This window comes from Oculina patagonica, chromosome 1, assembly GCF_052425735.1.
Source record: "Oculina patagonica isolate OP01 chromosome 1, crgOcupat, whole genome shotgun sequence".
Lineage (NCBI taxonomy): Eukaryota > Metazoa > Cnidaria > Anthozoa > Scleractinia > Oculinidae > Oculina > Oculina patagonica.
Genome location: NC_135758.1, coordinates 34,903,645 through 34,925,185, shown reverse-complemented (window position 1 = coordinate 34,925,185; position 21,541 = coordinate 34,903,645). Strand labels below are relative to the sequence as shown.

Sequence of the window (21,541 nt, the reverse complement as noted above, 5' to 3'; positions counted from 1 at the left end):
TATTCGTAAACATTTTTAAAATAGGCGAATGATTATTTATAGCTACAGGCGAGCGATCGCCAGTAAACATCAAAACCTGCGTGACCAAGGAGTCGCCTGGACCCCATGGGGAATTTTTAAATAGCTTGAACATGTCAAAACACTTTTCGGCTTCATATTGTAAACATTCAGTGCCCGCTAAGAGTCAAACGCTCGAATGACACAAACATGTATTTCAAAACCAAATTGATTGCAAGGCTGGTACAACGGCAGGAGGGCAAGATTTATTGGCCAATATTTCAACTAGCAGAGCTAGTCTTCTTCAGGGCCAGTACTACTATGAAGAAGACTAGCTCTGCTAGTTGAAATATTGGCCAATAAATCTTGCCCTCCTGCCGTTGTACCAGCCTTGCAATCAATTTGGTTTTATAAGCACTTAGAGTGACGTCTGGTACGAGTATTTCTTGAACAAGAGATCCGGCAGCAGAGAAGTCAAGCAGTTTTTTCTTCGTTGCGTGGTCCCCTGCATCCAAACTGTTTATGTATTTCACACTGAAGAAAGAGCAGAATGTTTGTAATACGAGCAATCGCTAGCCGAATCATCAAAATTTGCGTGACCATGGCCAAGGCTGGGCCGACAAAAAAAAAAAATCTGACCCAGATTATGAACCGGGCCTAGGCCCCACCCGGATAAGAGACGACAAAAAAATGCCGGCCAGATTATGAAACGGCTGCGCCCGGTTAACATGTTTTAAAGTACTTGTTGTCTGCGGGCTCATGTCATTATCCCTCTCACTTCTGCGGCCATACCTAAAAAAATAAACATGAAGATTATGCTATAAATTCTGCAGTACATGAAACTGTGCCCTAACAGACACTTGTGACACAAACCACGTTTTTACAAGTTGAAAAGAGTCTGAAAAGGCATAGAAACGATTTCGTGTACTGCGCAGTCTCGTGCCCAGAGTGTGGCCGCAGCTCCTCGGTCAGCGTTGGTTTCGCTGAGACACTCTCTCGGACAATAAAAAATCATTTTTTTTTTTCCTATTGGTCAATCATTGGTCAACTTTTGAAATACTGAAAACGTACATGTGATTTTGAACATTTTAGCCAATAAAGGACTGCACTTTTCGGCTGTGCAGAGTAGAGTTATCAGCAAGGTCCCGAAATTGAAATATTTGCTTCTAAATTAAGGTCATTTTTCAACCTTCGTTTGTTGCCAATCAGTAGTGGTCATTTTGTCCTTGATTTCGCATTTCCAGATAAATCGAGGGAAAACTTTCTACTTTCTTTGAAAGCTAGAAATGTTTATGAGCAAATTGATATAAAAATTGTTGGTTTTCGATGCGAATGAAATATTTGACAGCGGCTCGAAAAATGCCTACCGTAAAATTCCGGTTATAAGCCCTCCCACTTATAAGCCCCTCCGGTTATAGGCCCATCCATCTGGAAACAAAAAAATACATCCGATTATAAGCCCTCCCGGATATAAGCCCCCGGATGACTGCCGGATGACAGTACTGAACAGGGCTAAATGTTGCTTTATTATGCGTTTTTAACTTAAAAACGTATTTCGTTGAACACTTCCGTGGCTCATTTCAAAACGTTCTTTTTATTCCGCTTATAAGCCCTCCCGGATACAAGCCCCTCCGTTTATAAGCCCACCCAAAACCCCTTACGAACTTGTATAAGCCCAGGGCTTATAACCGGAATTTTACGGTATGTCTCTTCTACAGCCTAAAGTTTAGCTCACGGATGTTCCAGTGCGCTTTCGGTTAGGGCTTTCCACAAGTTGCTCGGCAACTTTTTGGCAACTTTTCAGGATTCGAGCAACTTTTTCCCCTTCGAGCAACTTTTTTCCTCTCGAGCAACTTGTTGCATTTTGAGCAATTTCCAGACCGAAGATCTCCGAAGGTTACCCGAGTGTTGCTCAAAGGCAATACGAACGTTTCCGAAGATTTACGAAGTTTGCCGAAGACTTCCGAGGAACATCTGAAGACGTTTCAACTTTCTGCTCTTTCTGCATTAAAACATTACATAACTCGTCAGCAAACATGACGTTATCGATATCTTCACGATTTTTCTCAGTCAAAGAAATCCTTGTTATTTAACAAATTTTCCCCTTAATATGTTAAATTGCTGTAAAATTGTATAAAACTGCTTAGAAATCTTACCCTCAAAGGGAAATTAGCATATATTTAGAGAAATTATCTTGATTAAAAGCAGCGTTTTGGAATTTTTGGAGCAACTTTCGAGCAACTTTTGTTATCAGAAGCAACTTTTTGGGATTTTTGGAGCAACTTTTGAGCAACTTTTTGAGAAATTACGGGCAACTTTTTGGGAAATCTCGAGCAACTTGTGGAAAGCCCTACTTTCGGTGCTGTGTCAATATATATCTGGCCTGCTTGGTTCGACTTTAGCTGACCTGTTTAGGAAAGCACGCAAGAGAAACCTCTGGGACGGAGAACATAACGACTCAGCCTGCTGACGGTGCAAAAATAGGTTGCATTTTGACCACTGACAGTAAAATTTTCATCCATTTAACGCTTGCGGCTAATTAAACAATGATTAAAGCCTGTGCCGACCTTCCTTTAATGGTTGACCGTTTAAAATATATACTTAAATTTGGGAACGGTTGATGATTTCAGCTAATTCGCATTAAGAAAACCTTTCTTGACCACTACACTAAGAGCATTCTCTTTCTTTTCTTACGCACTTAGGTTCTGAGGAAACAGGCCGACCGCTCGCAGTCTACTGGCTACCTAACTACTATCGCGGATAATCTAAAAACCTTCTTCCTTGTGGTCAGGCTAAGTTACTTAACTACCCGAAGTTTATCTTTCATCAACTTACAAATCTAAACCCCTTACCAGCAAGCCACGCAAATGCACAATGCCACAATGATCACAGCACCACAGAACGCGCCAAAGAAGACATACATAAATTTTGTCTTGCCGGATGTCGCGTCAGATTCCGTCGGAGTGAATGTGGCCACCTCAAAGTGCAGTCGACTCACGCCCGTAATTGTTCTGTCCAGCGCACTGCTGATGTTTCCTTTATACTCTGTAATGACGTTCAAGAGAATGTTCTTTGACAGGAAGATGTTGTCTCCTGTTGAGACGAAAACTGCTACGAGCAGGTCGTTTGCACTGAACGGGCTTTGTTTGGGGTATCCAGACGCTATGTACACTTGATCAGCAGTTATTCCGCGTCTGTTAATTTAAATGAAACAAATAAAAACACAGTAAGTAAAATAAATAAAATCTGCGACTAAAAGCCATGTAATAATAATAATAATAATAATAATAATAATAATAATAACTTTATTATCGTGTCAAACTGTAGTAGCTGAGGGGAAAAGTCCCCTCTACTAATTGTGGACACCTAACCTGCCTAACTAAAAACGAAATTAATATATACAGAAGGCCGAAACAGTACTGTCTGCAGTTAAAATAGAAAATATTTATTTACATTTAAAAAAACCTAATTACAACTATTTCTGTTTCTTTAACTATATTAAAATATAAAAATTAAAATTATGTTAAAAATAAAAATTGTGTCATGTAATGCTGGCGGCCGGTCATTCTTGGCATAGGTTGCAGCCCTGACAGTCACTGACATTAGCAGCCAGCGCAGTGAGGTCCCGACCTCGTATAACGCATTGCACAAGGCAATTTGTCTTGCAACTTGCAACGCGACGAATGCCGCATTGTTAGTTACCAAAACATTTCACGTGTGACACCCTATTTTTGCAACCGACAATGCATCAAAATGTTGTGTTACAAGTTGCAAGAAAATGAGTAGAACTATCCTCTACTATTCGCAATGAGATTCGCAACTTTTCGTTTTCGAGACAAGTTGCTGCGTATGACATGTCAATCGAACCTTGCAACGTAATTTTATTAAAATTACCCAATCAGAGTGCGCACTTCCCTTGCAGGAGATTTCATGATGAAAATTTCAAGCAGGTATGTTGCAAGTTGCGAACAAACTCCGGCGAACAAACATGCGAACATGTCACAGCCCCTTTGCAACTTGCAATGTATTGCAGTCGTCATCGTTGCTTTGCAAGAAATATTGCCTCGTGTGACATGGCCTTAAAGAGGCGAAGTAGCCTAGTGGTTTGTGTACTGGCCTCTTTTTGAGAGGACTGGGTTAAAACCCTGGCCAGGGTCACTGTGTTGAGTTCTTGGCAAGACATCTTACTCTAACAACGCTTGTCTCCAGCCAGGTGCACAAATGGGTATCGGTGAATTAAAGCGGCCTTCAGATCACACGACAAACTGAAGTTGGCAAACTCAAGGCCTTCACACGTCAAACTCGCGTCAAATCACTAGAGTTACCGCTTGTGTCTTGCTATTATTTTATGTTAATCGCCGAAAAAGAAACAGAAAGCGTTGGAGAAATAGAAAGTTTGGATGAAATCGTACATTTGCAGAAATCTTTCCCCTTGGCGCGTACAATACGCTCGTCCAAGAGCTTTGAACAGAAGATACCGCGACCTTTTTTGCGCATGGATCATCATGGCCTCATGCTCGTCTCGCCTTTTGTGTGCCATTTTGTGAAGTGTCACGCAAATCACGTGAATAGAGCGCGTATTTTGATTGGTTGAAAGTTAGGAACACACGTTTGCCAATCGTTCACACGTCAAATACGAGTTTACCAACTAAACTAAAAAGTTGGTGAAAAACTTGGCGAGAATAGAGTCAAGTTCTATTTCTCACCAACAGTTTACCAACTAGTTTGCCAACTGTTGTTGTGTAGTTCACACACACCAACTTGAGTTTGTCAACTTTAGTTTGTCGTGTTAAGACTGGGGTTAACTCTGCAGTAACTCTGCGATGTAGAAATATCCCATCCAGCGGGTAGTAGAAATACTTAATGTCCCCGTATTAGTGGGGGAGTTTTCCCCAGCTAGGTGGTTTATGACATTTTAATAAAGTTTCTATCTATCTATCTATCTAAACCGAAAACATGCGCCGGCAATAATGGGCGACTAAGTTCAAACGCAGACTTGTTGCCCTTTTAGGGAAGTTTACCAGGTGAGGATCGGTTATCAAGTTACCTCTTTCGAGTTGCGAGTTCGTTACATGTATATGTTCGTGTTGAGCAATAGCTTTTCACAGCCTTCTTCACAGAGTTAATGAAGACACCTTTTTTTACTTCGAACTGGAAAAGACAACACATCGATTAAACGATTACTGGGTTGTTATACAGTATAATTCCTCAACTGACTATTTGGATTTTAACTTTGTAAAATAACGTCTAGTACTATAGTAGGCGTAGAGATCAATAGGATCGAGCAAATTCCAGCATTGTTGTGTTGTGTTCTTGTGTAAGACATTTCACTCTTTCAGCGCGGCCTTTCTTCACTCAGGATTGTAATCTGGTAAATGCAATCTGAAAGGGCAACCTCATATGCTGAGAGAAAATCTGAGTTGAACTAGCGTGCAAGCCAAAAGGCGTAGCAATGTACGCTTATTAGCTTTCCTTTGGTAACTTAGCTAACCAAGACGGCAAATTAAATTCGCTTCTTGTTGGCGGCTCTGGTAAGTGGAAAACGCTAGGGAAGAGCTTACTGCATGATGCTAGTTTACTGTATAAGTAACGCATAAGGCATTTACTCAAGCACACGAGGTATTTTAGTTTCTCACATCAGCTGTTGTCATCTCCGCTACAGTCAATACAACTGCTTCTTGTTCTCCCTCAGATGGCGGCGGCGATGTCAATACTGCAACTATAAAAAGAAAGAACAAGGATTGGCTGTTTCGTGGAATCCTCGTTAGAACGCGAGACGAGCTCGTACAACGCCGCGTCTCCACATTGCGCTTAAAGAAGATTTTTAAGGTATACCTGATGAAGGGACCACGGATATTTTTGTTGAAGAAGGTGTTGGCAGCAGATTGACACTTGTATTTGTAACAACAGTTGTCATGGAAACCTGCATTGTGGGATTCGAGGCATTCGCGGTAGCACTGGAGTTTGGTGTAAAACTTGACCCTGAAGTTGCTGTGGAAAAATAATGTGAGAAAGCAAATATGATAACAAGTTATAAACCAAATTATATAAAAAAAATTCCACTTTGGGATGGATAAGATCTGGAGACTTTTTTCAAACCGTATACTTTTACGGGTTGTATTCTGGAAAAGTTTACGATTAATTAAACATATTTTATTTGTACAGCATTATCCTGTTTTATCTCATTAAAAAAAAGTTTTAGTTAAATCTTATTTTTGAAACAGGATAGGTTTGTGGTAATGAAACAAAAATAATTGTTTGGAGCCGCAAGTTGTTTTTGTCCGATAAGTATTTGGGGTAAACTTTAACACCACACGCAACGAAAGCGTGCTATGAGAGTTTGTATGGATGTTCTATAAGAGCTTGTATGGATTTGAAATAAAGTCGAGAAAATTTCCTCTACTACCATTAAAAAGCTATAATAAACGGGGCCGTACCTAGGATTTTTTGTCTGCGGGGGCAAACTCCGCTAAACATCGCTCCGATAAGAGTACGACTGATAAGTTCATGTCAGAAGTTAGCTTCTGTAAAGTGCAAGACAAGTACACCAGAAAAAGCCTTTCAGTCTTGCGTGTCGATCGTACAAAGGCAACTACAGTTACAAGCACATGAAGTTTACAAACTAACATTTTTGGCTTATAAACGTGCCGGACAGACCTGGAAAGACTTTGAATTTTTATCTAGCGAAAACAAAAAACATTAAAAGTAAATCAAAATCATTATGAAAGTAGCTTCAAAAATGTAAATTGAAACTGAAAAATTTGTTCGCAGGAGAGCTGAGTGACGAGAAAGAATTTCCGCATTGAAGGATTCTATGTGCACAGTTTCACGTCTGAATAACGTTTCGCTATCTCTGACGCTATCGAACAGAATAAAATAAAATTGAAAAAGTAAGGTTTATTTTGTAAAAAGTTGAGCATGTAAAATACTGTTCTGAGATAAGCTATCGAGTCATAATGGATACTTTCACGTGTGTGCTGAGTGTGTTCATTGTGTGCGACGAGGAGTGATCAGTGTTTTTAAAAGAAGGAAAGTACATCATTCTTATCGAATTTTCAAAAGCGTATAGCGTAGGGTTAAATAAGTTTGTGTTGGCATAACTGCGCTAAATACACGGGAAATCTCGCTGTAATGTTAACTCAAAATGAAGCTTTTTACATCGCATGAAAATATCAAAAAAAAAATTGCACGTTTGATATTCATAGAAACAATCATCTGTGAATAATCTTCATTCACCATGTATCGAACCTGTGAGTCTTGAAAATTGCAGCCGCTTGCAACTACTCCTTTTTAAGATATTGCCAGTTTAGTGTTTTCAAAATATGTACTTGAATCCTGCTTCTGGTCAAATCTCAAAAGTGTGCAAACTTGCTGGGGTACCTCTACTTCCCATGGCCCAAAACCTCTCCTTCCAAGCCCCTTACAAGACATATACAACTTTAGCAGGCTATCTTGGCCCGCACTTTCTAACCTGTGGTTACCACTAGTTTAATATACGTATGCACTCGGCAAATACGTGCGGCTGAGAAAAGAACTCTGCGAAGTAGTAAATTCTCACGTAACAAACTCTTTAAAACTCCTTAATTCCGTATCACTTTTATCTGACCAAGACCTAACCCCACAATTCCTGAGCTGAGAGCAAGTTGAAGCCACGAAAACATAGCAAAGGAAGAAATTAATTACAGGTTTACACTAAAATATATTATAGTCAACAGCCAGCTCAAGTAGTGTTGCAAGTAGTATATAGTCAGTGCGTTATATAGATGAGAAAATATATATGTACATGACTACTTTTGCATATATTAGTGTAAATACTGCCACTCACCCGAAACAGTGCTGTTCGACGACCCCTCTACCCGATCAGGAATTAAAAATGAAACAATTTGGAAGGAGAAAAGTATTCTGCAAAGAAACATTATTGTTGTTTTAACACAAACACTGTTCTAACCAACAACGAATTTCCACGTGCCCGAAAAAACGATCTGTGGCTAATAATTAGCATATGCGTCACCACTGATACGTTTCCGTGTTCGTTGACACGAAAAAACGGGAACACAAAATCTTTCTAAGCGGTATGAATAAAAATTAATCACTGATGCAAATCAATAAAATCACTGATAATCAGTAACAATCCATTGATTGAAATTGATTATGATATTGATCTTTATAGACAATCAATAACGTACTGATTGTACTAAATTCCGAAGGATGCTAAAAGTCAGACTATTCGAGGCGATGTTGGAGAAGATATGTAATGAAATATGTAATGAAGATTTTACACGGTACGAAAAGCATTTAATACTTATTTGCACTTTTAAAAGCGTGCAAATTTATAATTTTACAACATTCAGATATGCGTTTCACCGAGACATTTTGTGGAAATAAAGTTTTAAATGGTTTGCAACCAACACAGTTTCATCGTCCCATCGAGGAGCAGTAAAAGAAGAGCTAAACAGATTCAACCTGCAAGTTTTTTATGCACCAATAAAAAAAAAATTGAAAGCGAATTCAAGGTTGCGGGCGACTCGTTCAACTTTTCACAAATTTCTCATCGTTTTCGATTCCTACATTTAAAACAACTTGACTTCCCAAGTGCCTTTGCTTGTAAGTCAGTATATCTTTCAATTGTCATTTCACAATGAGAATCCTGCTTTTCGTTCAATTTTGAGCAAAATTGAGTGGAAAATGAAACACTTTATTACCATGATGTTTTCTTTTACAGTCCATTTTGGTAAACCAAAAAACTATTCATTCAGGCAGCAAAGGTTGATGTAACAAAAATAATGTTATAAACAATGCAAGCACAACCAGACCTGACCCGACCTGATTGGGTCTCTTCAGCAGAGTGTATGCTGCACAGAATAGAACAACCAGCGCAAAGACAGTTGTCTATAAAGTGCTCGTGGTAATGACAATCCGGATGGGCTCAAATTCAAACACCGCTGGTTGTTCTATTCTGTGCGGCATACACTCTGCTGAAGGGACCCAATCAGGTCGAAACAGCTGTCCAGAGTTTGCATTTTTGACTTTCAGTTTGGACTCTATCATGTCGTTGTCCCGTTAAGGTTTTTTCATCTCTACGTAGTGTCAGCTTATCTTGTCTCTGTATTTTTATTTTTGGCTGATTAGAGCTGTCTCCAGCTCCTACGTACTCTATCAGCATTTTCGTCCGCGATCCCTTGCTTTCTATTGTCACAAAGAGACAAAGCCCCCACAAAGCCCTACCCATGCCCCATGTCTCCCTGGGGTGGTGGGGGGAGGGGGTTTCCAGTGACAGGTGCATAGGGGTTAGACGACGGGGCGGAGCCTCTCCTCGAGTACCCATCCTAACCGGGTCCCACCTGGGATGCAGTGAGGAAGGACCCGGGTAAAACGGGGTGCGCCCCACGCCACGGGGAAGAAATAGCTTGAGCCTTGAAGAAGCAAAAGCCATCGAACCTGACGTTTCTCCCGCCCTGGACGTTTCGTGGACGTTAGAATTTTCATGAGCCATGTTTAGCCAGCGGTTTCTCATCCAAAAGTACGAGAACAAAGATGGCGGTGGATTTGAGTGTTGCACGCCGACAACTTGGAGAGGCTCTAGGGGACAATTCTCAAACGTACGATCGTTCGTTCTTTTCTTTCTGTAACGTAGTTTTGATTGAAATTTCTTATACGATCTTTCTTTTTATTTCAAAGGTACTGGAACAACATGAAACTGTGGTATAAACAAAAGGTAAATGTTGCTTGTTTATACTATGGAGTTATTCTACAGTGTCGATCTGTCAGTGTTTGCAGTTAGACCCTCTAACAGAAAACTGCTCTTACACTGGCAAAAAGACATCTTTGTTGGTTTTAAGTTTAACCTGAGATAGCTGCAGGAAAAATGTTAATTCTTTTTGCAAGAATAGTTCATTGTGTACAAGGAAGTCTGGCCAAGTACAAGTGTCATAGAGTTTTGCGTTTCGAAATCTAAACATGTAAGTTCTTTTTGCAGAAGATGCGATCCTTTGCTTAAGCTCTCAAGAAATATTCCCTTGTTACATTTCCCTGTTAATTTAAATTTAAACTTAAGAATATAGGGCCACCCTTTTTTTTCACTTCACTGAATATAACAATTCCATGCAAAATCAGAGCCACTGGCCATATCAGCTTATATCATTTGACACATGTTAATGAGGTAGACCAAAGTGGCCCTGTAATCTGATGGATCTATTATCCATTAATCGGCCACAGCAAAGATACACCAAAGTTTACAATATTCTACGCCATTCCAAGACAAGAAAAGTCATCTAAACCCCAGTTAAGGCATACCAGTATAATTTAGGCTATGAACATGTGCCAGCATGCTATGGTTCCAGACCTTCAGATAAGTGGGCTGCCCGATCATCCAGACCCTGGAAAAAGAGGGGGGCCCGCTCTCGAAAATAATTTTTCTCTGCCCTTTGGGCCTCAATTCGGCCTAAAAATAAGGTGGGTGCCCTGGCCCCTGGGCCCCTCCCCTAGATACGCCAATGTGCTATGCAGTTCCGAACATTTGTTGCACAAATACAGCTTGGGCTGGCAAGAAATTAGAGGAGGGTTTTTATAACCACTTTTCACCTCACACCTCAGTAATCCAATCACATTTTTATTTCACTGTTTAAGTGTTTTGCACATGCAATATGGAGATACTATTTTAGATTTTTCAAGCAAAAATGAAGGGAAAAAACGTGTTACAGGAATTAGGGATCATTGCTTATTTGGGATTACCCACCTTGGGGAAAACCTAGGAATAAACTGATTTTTTTGTTTGTGTTTCACTTGATAAAGATTTCAAAAGAGGAGTTTGATGCACAGGCAAAGAAATGTCTTGGAAATGATAACCGTAAGTCTATCATTATGTGATGTCCAGTAAATAATTTCTAGCCCCATTTTGGCTTGAAGCAACGAGAAGATGATTTATTTCCAGACTAAAGAGCTTCTGACCCTTGTTCCTTTCTCTTTTATTGTAGAGCTGCTTTTTAAATCTTCAAGATAATACTTTTTACAATGCTAATTTTTTTAGGTCCAATTTTTGAGAAAGATAACAACTCAAAAGGATTTAAAAAACCCTGATTAAGTAGTTTATTATTTAACATTGGATGCCAATATCTTATAATTTAATGTACTGCTGAGATCATTAATTTAATTTGTGATCCACAAAGGATGCAGGGATATAAAAAAATAGACCTATTTGTTAAGGCTGACTGTTTCATATAATTTTTTAAGTGAAAGAAAATTAACAATGTGTTTTTCCTCCCTTTTTTGCAGTTCATTTTCACAATGATTTCCTGCTGGCCATTTTAGCTAAATGCCAAGCTCTTGGATCAACTCCAGGTGTGTTGAAAGCACTATGAAAACTGCTTCAGCCTATAGGGATTTAGGGGCCGATTACATGGCGAACTTCAGTCCAGTTATATGGACTGAGATTTCAGCTCAGCTTCTTGAAGAATTCTTCTCAAGAAGACATTTGTGATTACATGAAGAGAGTTTCAAATTCCTGCCTGGACTGAAATTTCCAGTTCAGTTTCTGTAACCTGGCTGGAAATTTCAGCCCAGGCCAACAGGCTAAAAATCCTCATAAAATTGCCGGGGGATGTGCATTGATGGTGTTTTCAATGAAACAAAATGGTGGCCACAAGAAGCTTCAGTTTAAACCCAGGCTGAAATTTGCCATGTCATCTCAACAAAATTCCAGACCGCCCCCCAGACTGAAATTTCAGCCCGGGCTGAAATTTGCCATGTAATCGACCCCTTAGGCACTGCATGAGTTTTTTTTATCCTGATCATATCTGTTCTACTTGACCCTGAATCTGTATTAAATGACAGTGATTTATATGCAAATTAAACTCATTTTCATAAGAACGGTTTTGCAATAGGAAAGAGGCAAAAGAAACTTTGAAATGGTTTAATAATAAATAAGTTCTAAATGAACAATATAAAATAATCAAGGGGATTTGTCCTCTCATTTTGTAGCATCTCATCCAAGAACACCACAGAAGCTGCCGCCCAAACCACAGCTCATCAAGAAAGGAAAAATCAAGAAACAAAAGAAAGTACTGAAAGCAAATTTTGAGGTACAGTGACTGACATCAATTTTAATTTATGTAAACTTTGTGAAAATTTATCTGGAATAATTATGGTCACTATTTATCTTGTCTATGTTTGGTTCTTCACCTCGAAGCCACCAGATTATCCTTGATCATTTTTTCATTGTAATGCTGGCCAGGGGGGTACTCGAAGTATACAAGACGGGGGGGGGGGTCTTCTTAACCCCTTGCCTACCAAGGACGTATATATACATGTACGTCCTCTCTGTTGTCACGCAACGACCGAGGACGTATATATACGTCCTCAACCAAAGGACATCACTGAAAGCCTGGTTGTTCGCGATGCCTTGAATAAATCATCACCGGTTGTTGAGAAAGGTCTGGCACTACTTTTGAAACACCGCTGACCCAATAAAATTGCTTTTTGCTCGGACAATGTACAAAATGGCGGCTTGTGTGCGTGAAGGCAGAATGGACACAGATGAAGCTATTGTTGAATAATTTTTTGCCGATCGCGACTCTGATGCAAGCGATTTAAGTCACAGCAAATTAATGGCAAGTGATTGTGAAGAGTATGAACAAAAAGAAGAAGAAGGTGGCGAAGAAGAAACCTCGATCGAAATTGAAATTGAACCTCCAAATGCACATGGTCAAGGAGTTCGCCAGGGAGCTGTATGAGTCAACAGTACAGTAAGAGAATGCGGAAAAGGCAGAGGGACTCATTGTAAATGCTTAATCTAGGTGTACTTTAATATTTTATCTGAAAAGATGCCATTGCTTAGCCAAATGTAGAATCTCATTAAAAATTCAATATGGCCGCCGGTCGCTTGGTGTGTTTGGCTCTGGTAGGCAAGGGGTTAATATTAACAGTTTTTCCCAAACACACATCAAATGAATATTTTCCTGATTCACTGATCGCAACAAAAACCCGAAACGACAAGTTCGCTCAGAGATAAGACCTAAAAAAATACGCGACAGTTCCCTTGACCCAAAAAAATACTGAGCGGGTAAATTTTCAACCCAAAAAATATGTTGGACCCCCTCAGTCATGTATACTTTGAGTACCCCCCTTTGTAATGCTGTAGTTTCATAAAGTGCACAGACTTTTTGTTTCTCTGAAAAATTATAAATACCATAGTCTTTGTTCCTGTAATACATAATACTGATTTATAATTTGTTGTTTTTATTACAGCAAAGATTCACTCCATACGACCCACTACAAAATTCTCCTCAGCTCTCCCTTAAGGTTTGTGCCTAATTATTCTTTCTGGTAAAAAATATATTTTCTGTCCATTTTAAATTTAATTAGATTAGAATATTACTTTTATACTTTATACTGAAAAAAAAAATAGTCAGAGCAGGAGCTGTATTCACTCTTGACTTCTCAAACTCATTAATAATTCATGACGTTATAAGCCAACCAGAGCGCCCCATTCGGGTCAGGTGGATGAGTTGGAAACTCAATGAAACACCAGTTGAAAATCACTAGTGTTTCATCACGTTTTCATCACTAGTGAAAAAATTGTTCTTAATCTGCATATTCATATATTACTCAAACACAGCTTTACATGAATCATTAATTTTTAATAAACAATGACCAGGAAAAACATTTCAAATTACAAACTGACAAGCCTAAGTCATTTGAAATTAAAGTTTACAGTACATTTCTTAAAGTCGCCAAAACAGACTGGCATAGTATCCATATCCACATTCTGAGAAACTTTTTCTACCTTCCGTGACACGGACTCACTGCTGGAATCGACACTAATTGTCGCACTTACTAGCTAGCCTAGTGTAAGCGGCTGAACTTTGTGCAATTCATACTCTTTAAAAACTCCACCAACCTCGAGTATTGGAACATTGACACTTCGCACTCGTTGCCAATCCTCAAAAATCCCTATTGCCCACTTATTTTTATATCTGGTAGACTTCGGTACTGCTCTCTCTACGCAAAGTTCTTCTTCCTCGATTGTTTTCGGGGAGCGAAACCTTCCTTCGGCCATGGCAAAAACAATATGTAAATCCCTTCAAGTTCACAACGCTTTTAGAATACAAATTTGGTGCAACGCGAAACTATTGGATAATTAAAAACAAAAGCTCACAAATACAATGAATGCCGACTGAATACAACAAATCACACATACAAGGCATTTTAAAGAAAAATGGGAAAAAATACGACACTGCATAATTTTGTATTGTTTCTTTAGAGAAGTCATTTCAAAAACTCGTGCATCGTGTTTCATCACGATTTCCAAACACTCGAAAACAGATGAAAGCACTCGGCCGAAGCGGCCTCGTGCTTTCATCTGTTTTCTCGTGTTTGGAAATCGTGATGAAACACTCGCACTCGTTTTTGAAATAGTACTAGAAAATCTGTTTGACTTAAGCTGCGTTCACATAATGCCGAAACATGATTAGTCTGATCACGAATGAAACATGTTTCGCTGTGAAAAGTGTTCACATCAGGCAGTGCATTGTGCGAATCATGATTGAAACATGTTTAGTCTGATCATTATTGAAACTGCCTTACGAGGTAGTTTCAATCATGATCAGACTAAACAAGTTAAAATGGCGGACATGCGGTGAGAAGGCGAGTGCCTAAAAGCTTCAAATTTGGGTTTTCTATGAGACCAAATGTTTATTTAAAATATGGGCTAATAAAGCGATACAATATGAATTATCGGTGACGGATAGAAAGCAGAATATTTGGCAGAATATCGCCACGAAAGTTTATGACGGCGGCTACAAGCGCACAGCATTGCAGCATTGCAATTGAAAAACAAACTTCACAAAATAAAAATCTTCTGCCACCGACCGATAGCGCAAATTCGGACAATACTGTCTTCTTTCTAAACGCTTGAAAGCCCTGCTTCATTGAAGAGCTTGAAAATAGACAGAAAGACAAAGATTTTATGGAAACTTTATTGTAATTTTCGAGCTATATTTTTCCGGGATATTTTTACGGTGAAGATTTATGCAAGAACCGCGAAGCTGCATAAATTACACACCAGGCATGAAACGTGTTTGAAACTAACACCTAATGTGAACAATGCAATAACAAGCATGTTTAGGTGAAACATGTTCCGTTGAAACATGTTTATTCTAAACACGTTTCGGGTTAAATGTGAACGCAGCTTTACTCACTACCAAGAGGAAGTATATTGATGAGGGGCTCTGGTTTACCTTCAGCAGTGCTAGCTAAGGGTAACAATAATTAAAGTGAGGTCCTCGCTATCATTAGCTTCACTTGTTCACATTCCTGTCATTTCTTCAGTGCTGTTTTACAGATCAAAGTATTATTTGGACTTTGCCGTGCAATTTGAGCTTCCCAAATGCATGCTGAAAATCATTGCATCACCTTGTTGTCAGTCTGGAATTGTTTTTGTTTTGTTTTTTAATTAGAAATATATTTTTTGTTGTGTAATTACACCAGTGATAACATACTACAAACAGTCTCTTCTCCCCAAGGGGGACTCCCTACTTAAAAATGTTGCCTGCAAGCAGGTTTTCTTACATAGAACTTAGTTGCCTGCAAGCAGGTTTTCTTACATGGAACTTTGAGCAAGAAGCAAAAGCAACCTTAACCCTTTCACTCCTAAACCGCATTCAGGCGCTATTTGGAGGTGCAGTCATTGATCACTTGTGACTTCATCAATAAGCACATCAGTGGTTTCGTGATAAGAATCTGACAGGCTTGGATCGACCTTTCTACAGGACTGTTCATTTTGAAAATTGGTTGCATTCTGACAGAGCTAATCAAAGAAAAGCACAATCCATTTTTGGTGCAAAGTCCAAATTTGGCTTATGCGCATGCACCAAAGTAAAATATTGTATGTTTTTACACAAAATCTTTATCAAAATGTTGCTAAAGTGTAAAAAAGTGCTTCTTTAGCAAAGTTGAGGTAAATTCAAGACATAGTACCAAAATTCAGTTTAGCGGCTAAAAAAAGTGGTTTTTGGGAAAATTTGGGTGTCAAAGGGTTAAGAAATCTTACTATGTAATAACTGTTTTTCATTTTGCTCTAAGTCAAGATTCAGTAAATTATGAAAGTATCTCAATTGTTTTTTTTTTTTGTATGTTTAACTAACTATTTGGTTTGTTTCTATCTTTTCTCCATTTATGTTACCACATTGTCACTTGCACAGGGTAAGTATTGTTTGGCGAAAGTATTTTCAACCAATGTTATAATTACCTGTTGTGATTACTAGTATAATTTACCAGTAACGCAAGTTCAGTCATACCCCATTTATGTGGACAGCAGAAACCACAGTCTTTAGGGTATCCATATTGTGCAATTTAATTTAAGAGAAAACTTTTGTGCAGGGGAAGAAATGAATGAAGATTGGTAGTTTTTAGGACAGAAAGAACTGGTTTTATGAAGGAAGGAATGGTTGTTTCTGTTGAGGGTTTGATAACAACAGTCTTAATAATTTCTTTTCCCCTTACGGTTTTCACAGAACTCTCGGAAGACAGTGAATTTGGTCTTTGTTCATATGACATGATGTTACCCGACTCTGCTACCATATATGGTCGGTTGTTTCTTGGCGCGTGGGATGCTGGGCTGGACAATGTTGCGGATGACACAGTCAACCTCATGCTTCACGCAACAGAGGTAGCATGTTGTTAGATATATTGATAGTGGTGTCATTAGAAGAGAGGGTTTCTTTTAACCCTGAAACCAATGTACTCACAACTAATCATTTTATGACATGAATTATTTGAAAGAATTCACATTTGAACTGGGGCTGGATGTAAAGTAAAGAATGATCCTCACAGTGAAATTACAATAAAGAAATTGCCAAAAAAAGAAGCCTGAAAAAATCTAGGCCTTCAGTGGGATTTGAACCTGACCTCCATGATACTGGTGTGAATTTTTTCAGGCTTCTTTCTTTGCAATAGGCCATTTCCGAGTTACCCTTTCCTCTGTTTCAAACGGTCTACGTGCAAACCATTCATGGAATGTAGGTGACTCATTTTGATGAATGGTTTCGCATGCTCGTTTGAAAAGAGGCAAAGGTAACTCGGAAATGGCCCATTTCTTTAATTGCAATTTCACTGTGAAGATCATTCTTTTCTTTCCAATCCTTCATATAAGCCACAGATATCAGATTGTAAAGCAAATACTGGCAGTAGATGAAGGAAAAGTCACATAGCTTTGGTCTAATTTCTGATTGTACTTCTTTGATATGAAAGTTATAAACGCTGTTGATAAACACTTTTAATGCTGAGCTTTTTTTCACATGTGTATTCTTCGTGAATTGCTGACTAAAGTTTGATTAACTCTAATTAAATCTTGTTGCAGTATCTAGTGAAAGATATTTTGGCAGTTTGCTGTTCAATGAGAAGTACATTCAGGCTCAAAGATGGACATTTTCGCTATGCTATGGGTGGCACCTACCCCAGAATGCACCTGAGAAATAGTACAAGTCCCTGGCCACCAGGCTCAGAAAGGTGAGTCTCTTTTGACAACACTGGTGCACCTTTTAAACAATGACTGTTGGTCAAACTTCCAGGAGAATTTTGAAAAAAGTCCAAAAAGAGGTAATTAGAAGCTACTGGTGTATCTGGGCTTGACTAGTCTCTATAGCTGCTTTTATGGTGTCACACAACGCTTCTTCCTGTTTTATGTAACACACCTCCCTGTAGTGAGAGGTTATCTATCCTTCCTCCCCATAATGATAAGTCACACAACGCCTATCCCTGTAGCAAGAAATCTTGCAATACGTCTCCCTGTAGTAAGGGGTTAGGTAGCCCTGCTCCCAGTAGCGAGAAGTCACGCAACGTTTTTTACTGTAGTAAACAGTCGTGCAACGTTACTCACTGTAGTAAAAAGTCACGCAACGTTTCTCACTGTAGTAAAAAAAGTCACGCAACGTTTCACGCTGTAGCGAAAAGTCACGTAACGTTTCTCCCTTTATCGAGAAGCCTTTGCGCAAATTATGGCCCTAATTATTCTCTCAACGGGACTGATTATAGGTATTAAGTAAACTTAAATGGTGGAAACTAATTTGGACTCGAAAATCCTACTTGTTGCAGATCTTTAGGTTGTGTTAATGGCTCCAGTAGTAGCGGTAATAGTGGTAGAACGTTAGAGCAAGCTGAAGCCGAGGCAGCAGTCACGGTGGCTTCCAGTGACAGTAGAGGTGCTACTAAACCACCAATGTCACTCATGGATCTCAGAGATGCACTACAGGTGAAGCTGATGATTATCTGTGATAACAATTAAGACATTGTTGTCTTCTGTTTCTGAATCTTTTTCTCAGGTTGTTTTTCTCGTTTTAGAGCTGTTTTGTTGTATGTTCTGAATTCATCACAGACCGACTCACTTCGGCGGTAAAAGGCGCATAATCCAATCAGAACTCGAGGCAAGCGCGGGAAAGATCACGGCTGCTTCCTTCGCACAGCCGTTCGCACCCGATTGGCAGAAAGACGTCTGTGTTGTGATTGGTCAGAACATGTCTCGCGAGTTGTTCGAACCAATTACAGACAAAATCCCATTCCATTCGCTGCCTTTTGCTGCAACTTCCCGTTTAACAAGTTGCTTACCAACAAGGGCAGGAGTCCGGTCACTTTTAGTACAAAAAGCGATCAACCCAAACAAACGGGAAAATGAAGTGGCAGTCTGTAAATAGTACCTTATTGTTCTAATTTTCGCGTTTTCGCGGTTTTCAATCCTTGCCCCATTTTTTCGTTTTTGGCCTCGCGATGTCCCGCTCCCGTTCCATTTTCGCGAGTTCCCCGAAAATAGTAACAATAAGGTAATTGATTTTTGGTTTATGATAGATTTTTACAAAAAGATAGCGATGTCGTTAGCTTTTCGCGTTAAAGGGCTATCGTTCGCTGAAGCGGTCCATGATTTTACTCTAAGATTTAGGGAAGGGCAACGTTTTCGATTGAGGGATGCCAAACAAAGAGGAAAGGTGACAAAAAAGGCAGTGTAAAGGCCCGGCAAAACGAGGAAATATCTTTTCATAATTGTTTCGTCGTTTTGCCATGGTTCCAGGCCGCACAGAAACACGGAATGTTTCTGCCGTGCAGCAGAAGCAAATTTTGCTTTTTGGAGACAAAAAATGACGCTGGAAACAATGCTTGATCATGCTTCTCGTGTAGCAAAACCGGGAAACATTGGGGAAACATGCGCGCGCTACGAATGTTTCTGGAAACATGTTTCCTCCTTTTGCCGGGCCTTTATACCCTGCATTACTCTGCTGAATCTTAACACAGTTTTACTCTTATTTTCTTTTAGGTTCATCGAAGAGTAATTCCTTCGCACACCGTTTACTCGGCGAACATCGAGAGAACACTAGCAGACATGAGCCACCCGAGCCATGATGAACTAGAACAGAACCAATTACACAAACTGGAAGCGAGGCGGAGATATGAAAGACTTAAACAACAGAGGAGCTTGAGACTGTAAATAAACGTCTTGGCGTGTGCTATCTTCAGTAGTTGGGCACTTACAGTTGTATTCAAATTTTCGTGATTTTTTTTTTCCATCCAATCCACTGAATGCGAGGAAACGAGGACAGAAATTACTACGTTATCACCCTGACACCGTAACTGGCCAAGAAATCATATCGCAAGCTCAGTTTTCTTTTGATTACTGAGTAGAGCGGTTTTCATTTGAGTGTCGAAAGTGATCCTGAATTTCATTGGTTTTGCATTACTTTTTTTTGTGATTGGTTTAAAAAAAAAGTCGCGCCGCTTTCTCATCTAATCAGAAGTGAGACCCAAACCAATCGTGACTGGCTCACACCGTTTTCCCGCGCTTTGCGCCAGCGACATGTATTTCCGTCGAGTTTTGATTGGTTCACTGGATTGTCTGTGTCCTTTGTGATTGGCCAGAGTGATTACTTTAGTTCTGGTTTTACGACACTCAAATGAAAACCGCACAAATGACATGGAGTGAGAAATATTTGCTAGAATGGTTATTTTAAGGTTTTAGTGTTTTGGGTTGAATGCCTGCGCGAATGTTGCGTGTCCTGTCAGAAATATAAGATAAGCTTCTCCGCCTTTGAGAGTTTTATATCATCACATGATCTCAGCAAGTTGATACCCAAATATATATTTGTAAGAAAAGCGTTTATAAATTTGATTAATGTTCGTGTTATCACGACCGATATGTACATACTAAAACAACAGGAAAATGAAAGTGTAACTCTGACTATTCGTTTTGTTTCGCTAGAGTCTTCGTCTTGACTAATGATAAAATATTTACCCCCCCCCCCCCCCAAAGAAAAGAAAAAATTTTTTTTTTATATATAAAAAAAAAGAGAAAAAAAAAACCCAAAAAAAATATTTTTACAAATTTTTTTCTGTCAAAAATAAATTTTTTCGCGCCCGTTGCTCGGAGGGGAAAAGAAAAAGATATTTGGAGTTTGAGTAGCCAATCAGCGCGCCCAAAACGCTATCCACTGTTTTAGTATATACTATAGCTAGTTATTATTTTGTAAATACTGTACATCAGTCAATTTGTAGCTTCTACGCTTTTTTAATATCTCCTATGCCACCATTGTTTTATTTATATAGATAAAAAAGAATAAAACAAATTATTGATCCTGAAGAGGAACGACCAAAATGTTGCTTTCTACGTTGTTCGTTATGTAGCCACTCAGGGGGTCCAGCTTTTTTTATAAGCTTACTGTTCGACAGGAAACCACAGCGTTAAATCAGTGTACTAAGAGTTTGTATGGATCTGCAAGTCAATTGGAAACTGATATTTTCACTCTTCCATCAAAACGTTGTTAATAAAGTGAGTAGAAGTGTTTAAAACCTCACTTGTTGTTCTTTTTATCGCCCCTGGAAGGTCCCAGGAGGCCGTTTTGGGCGAGCTACAAAGAGACAAAAGGGGAAGTTTTTTATCACTTACTCACTTAACTTACAACTTTTCGAAGGAAAAGTGAAAATATCTTCTATCAAATTTCAAATCCATACAAACTCTTACTCGATATTCACACTGATGGTACCCTTTGGTTACCCGTGACTGGACCAAATCAGAGTACATCTGGGCATTCCTAGGTTTTGACCTTTTTAAATTGTGGGCTAGAAAACAGCAGTGCATAATTGCGTATCCAGCGTACCATCCCATGGCCCCACACCAATCCACCCAATTCCAACCCATTTTGTCTGAATTTAAAAGTAATTAAGCAAATAAGTATAGATGGAGAAAATCAACTCTTCAAAAGAAAGCGGTTCCCGCAAACAACTTAATCAAGTAATCACAGAAGAGTATTACCCTGCGCGCAGAGCCTTATTAAAAAGTGCTGGCACGAAGTGAAGGGACAGTGCGGAACAAGCACACTGAACACGAAAACACGCAGCGACAAGGACCCTTCTGTGCAAGCACCTCATTTTATTGTGTAAATAGTGGCCATATTTCAAAATATCAAACAAACTTCAAAACAAATGCCAGGCTGATTAAACACTGTTAGTAGAAGACTGTAGTTTCTTTTCATTCCTTCGACCCAATTTCAGCAAGACTTGGATAAAACTA

General features: G+C 39.2%; 2 protein-coding genes across 3 annotated transcripts; one reads left to right on the top strand and one right to left on the bottom strand.

Annotated features, from left to right (window-relative positions):
• Nucleotides 1-328: 328 nt before the first annotated feature.
• LOC144666842 (uncharacterized) lies at nt 329-7,952 on the bottom strand. Its single transcript, XM_078528250.1, has 6 exons — nt 7,823-7,952; nt 5,833-5,988; nt 5,634-5,716; nt 5,045-5,148; nt 2,850-3,191; nt 329-789 (listed from the first exon to the last, which is right to left on the bottom strand). Exons 1-6 carry the CDS (start codon nt 7,911-7,913, stop codon nt 642-644), a joined length of 924 nt encoding a protein of 307 aa, XP_078384376.1. The 5' UTR covers nt 7,914-7,952; the 3' UTR covers nt 329-641.
• A 1,563-nt stretch (nt 7,953-9,515) lies between these two features.
• On the top strand, nt 9,516-20,252 carry LOC144666751 (transcriptional adapter 1-like). Of its 2 annotated transcripts, none has more exons than XM_078528143.1 (10): nt 9,516-9,596; nt 9,676-9,712; nt 10,789-10,843; nt 11,269-11,334; nt 11,974-12,074; nt 13,240-13,283; nt 16,495-16,660; nt 17,351-17,499; nt 18,085-18,241; nt 19,295-20,252. In XM_078528143.1, exons 1-10 carry the CDS (start codon nt 9,532-9,534, stop codon nt 19,463-19,465), a joined length of 1,011 nt encoding a protein of 336 aa, XP_078384269.1. In that variant the 5' UTR covers nt 9,516-9,531; the 3' UTR covers nt 19,466-20,252. The 2 variants fall into 2 exon arrangements, with proteins under 2 accessions (XP_078384269.1, XP_078384260.1); XM_078528134.1 differs by having other exon boundaries at nt 13,240-13,294; nt 16,506-16,660.
• Nucleotides 20,253-21,541: the final 1,289 nt, after the last annotated feature.